The 2,679-nt window shown below is 48.7% G+C and overlaps 1 protein-coding gene across 1 annotated transcript; it reads left to right on the top strand.

The window, feature by feature from the left end:
* The first annotated feature begins 1,214 nt into the window (after positions 1-1,214).
* LOC111964496 (Krueppel-like factor 7) lies at positions 1,215-2,198 on the top strand. Its single transcript, XM_023988384.1, has 2 exons — positions 1,215-1,259; positions 1,357-2,198. The coding sequence occupies exons 1-2, from the start codon at positions 1,215-1,217 to the stop codon at positions 1,999-2,001; spliced, it is 690 nt and encodes a 229-aa protein (XP_023844152.1). The 3' UTR covers positions 2,002-2,198.
* The last annotated feature ends 481 nt before the right edge of the window (positions 2,199-2,679 follow it).

The following is a 2,679-nucleotide window of genomic DNA, read 5'->3' as shown; positions in this document are numbered from 1 at the left end:
GCGCTGCTGGCTGAACAGCTCTGACAGCGTCCCTACAACCCACACGTCCCTCTTGAACAGAGCCCAGGCTTTGTTCTGATGGAGTTGAGTCTATAGGTATTATGCAGGAGGTTTATGTGGAGTATTCTGTTATTTTAGCATACGGCCAAACCAGAAGGAAATCCCTAGACTGATGACTTAATAAATCTGTCCTCTCCCCTATCTAAGGGTTGTAAAACTGCGCGCATGGCTTATCTGTGCTCAATAAAGAGAGACCTGTGCTTGAGAGAGAGAGAGAGAGAGAGAGAGAGAGAGAGAGAGAGAGAGAGAGAGAGAGAGGTTAGTCGGTTCAGGGCTCCTCTCCCCACTCCAGCCATTGTAATCAATCTGTGTGTAATGAGCCATCTCTGCAGAGCTGCCAGGCCTGGTAATGTGTGGCTGGTTCTACCATCTACTATCCTCCCTGGGGTTCTAAAAATACAGCAGCAGTCTTTCTCCACGTATATAAAAGGTATGATGGGTCCGCACTCAAAAAGATGTCGCATAAAATGTTTTTTTTTTATTATTTTCACTGCATCAGGGAATAGCGCACACAGACGTTTCGGCTCTGCAGCCTTCTTCAGTGTGTAGGTACAAATCAGTTTCTTTCAGAACAGCATTTGGATGGAACACAGGTGAACAACCAATGAGCACCAGGTGCTTCTAATCAGGGTGGTCACTCATCTGCCAATCAGCAATGTTTCTTCTAAGATCTACCTGTATACAATCACAAAGACATACAGAATGATAGGGTATGGGAGTGGGCTCCACAGGAGGCTGCTGTGGGGAGGACAGCATCAAATGGAATGACATCCATGTGTTTGATGTATTTGATACCATTCCTCTGATTCCGCTCCAGTCATTACCACGAACCCATCCTCCCCAATTAAGGTGCCACCAACCTCCTGTGGTGGGCACGAAGGGCAATTGAGGGCCTCAGGGGTGAGCTATTCATCAATCAATTGCCTTAGTTGCCCGCTCACTTGGATACATTATATCAGTTGATGAGAGAGCTCCACATATCACCCAGCTCTGACTGGTGTAGTAATTATGTGAGTTGTCAGGTTTTTTTTAATTGAATGATGTGATCTAGTGAACAAATCCGAACAGGAAATATCCACTCAGCTTTAGAGGGACGTTCACCATCAGCAGCACAGTATTCCACTGAAATCTGCACTGTAGTGATTCTATGTAGCATGTGCTTCAGCCAAGGTTATGAGTACACCAGTCTGGGAATACCAGTACCACTATACGAGTACCTGAATATCAGTGTTAAGACATAGGGTTTATGTYTGAGTCTGTATGTTGACCCCTGTCTCCTCTCTCTTCTCCCTTCAGACATGTCTGGAGTTGGAGCGTTATCTACAGACGGAGCCCAAGAGGCTGTCGGACCTCTTTGACGAGGAGCTTGACTGCCTGCTCACCCCGGCCTACCTGAAGGAGGACAGTGAAGAGGAACTACTAGACCCCCTCCTCCCCAGCCTCCCYGACCCCCCCAGCCCTCCTGTACCTCCCCTGCTCTGCCCCTCTCGGAAGCACCTCTCTGGGGCCTTGAAGTCTGCCAAACTTAGAGACGGGATGGGGTTAGGGTCTGGAGGGGGAGGGGTACACCCAGCCCAGTTGAGCGCCGTCACCTCCCTGACGCCGCCCTCGTCCCCGGAGCTGGGACGCCATCTGGTCAAGCCCGACCCCCACCAGACTCTGACGGCGTCCGCGGACGGCACGCTCACTCTCAAACTGGTGGCGAGGAAGGTGGGGCTGGCGGCGACAAACGRYCCAACCCTGCCCACAAGGCGTGACACCACAGGCGGGCACAGCGACGGCGAGCAGGGGGGCGCGTGTGTGATGGGCGTGGGGGGTATCTCTGAGAACAAGAAGAGGGTCCACCGCTGCCAGTTTAACGGCTGCAGGAAGGTCTACACCAAGAGCTCCCATCTCAAGGCACACCAGAGGACGCACACAGGTGACACTCTGCAGTCTTAACAGCCACAGTTGAAATTGCATTGGTTTAAATTTCAGATACTTTGAGCATCAGATTGAGCCTGCCTTGAATACCCAGATGGATGGCACTTTTGGGACTATTCTGTTCCATCCCATTGTACTAGACAAGCTTAATTAAGTATGTGATAGGAAATAAATATCAGGAAATAAATTGCTCACTATTTCTCAGGGAAATACTGCTCACTATTTCTCAGGGAAATACTGCTCACTATTTCTCAGGGAAATACTGCTCACCTCTGCCCATGGAAATACTGCTCACTATTTCTCAGGGAAATACTGCTCACTATTTCTCAGGGAAATACTGCTCACTTCTGCCCAGGGAAAGTCACTTAATCTGAAAAGATAAGTATCATTTATCAAAGAGGTAGATCATCTGAGTCGTTAACAGGCAGGGCTCTCAGACAGACTCTACAGACCACCAGACCAACACCATCAGAACTACTACACATCATACATTACCTTCTTAGACGTCCCTCGTCCATCCATGTTTCATGTTCCTTACTTTTAGCTCAGGTTCTCTTTAATCATACCTGGTACTCATCATGGCCTTTTCTGMTAATGGAGCCTCATTTATCAATTAAAGAACAGATCCACAGATCTTCTTTATCATCCTCTACRTCCTACTCAGCCTCTTCATCCTCTTCCTCGTCTAACCCTAAC

This window comes from Salvelinus sp. IW2-2015, linkage group LG5, assembly GCF_002910315.2.
Source record: "Salvelinus sp. IW2-2015 linkage group LG5, ASM291031v2, whole genome shotgun sequence".
NCBI lineage: Eukaryota > Metazoa > Chordata > Actinopteri > Salmoniformes > Salmonidae > Salvelinus > Salvelinus sp. IW2-2015.
Note: the sequence above shows the minus strand (reverse complement) of the source record. Positions and strands in the feature narration are given on the sequence as shown.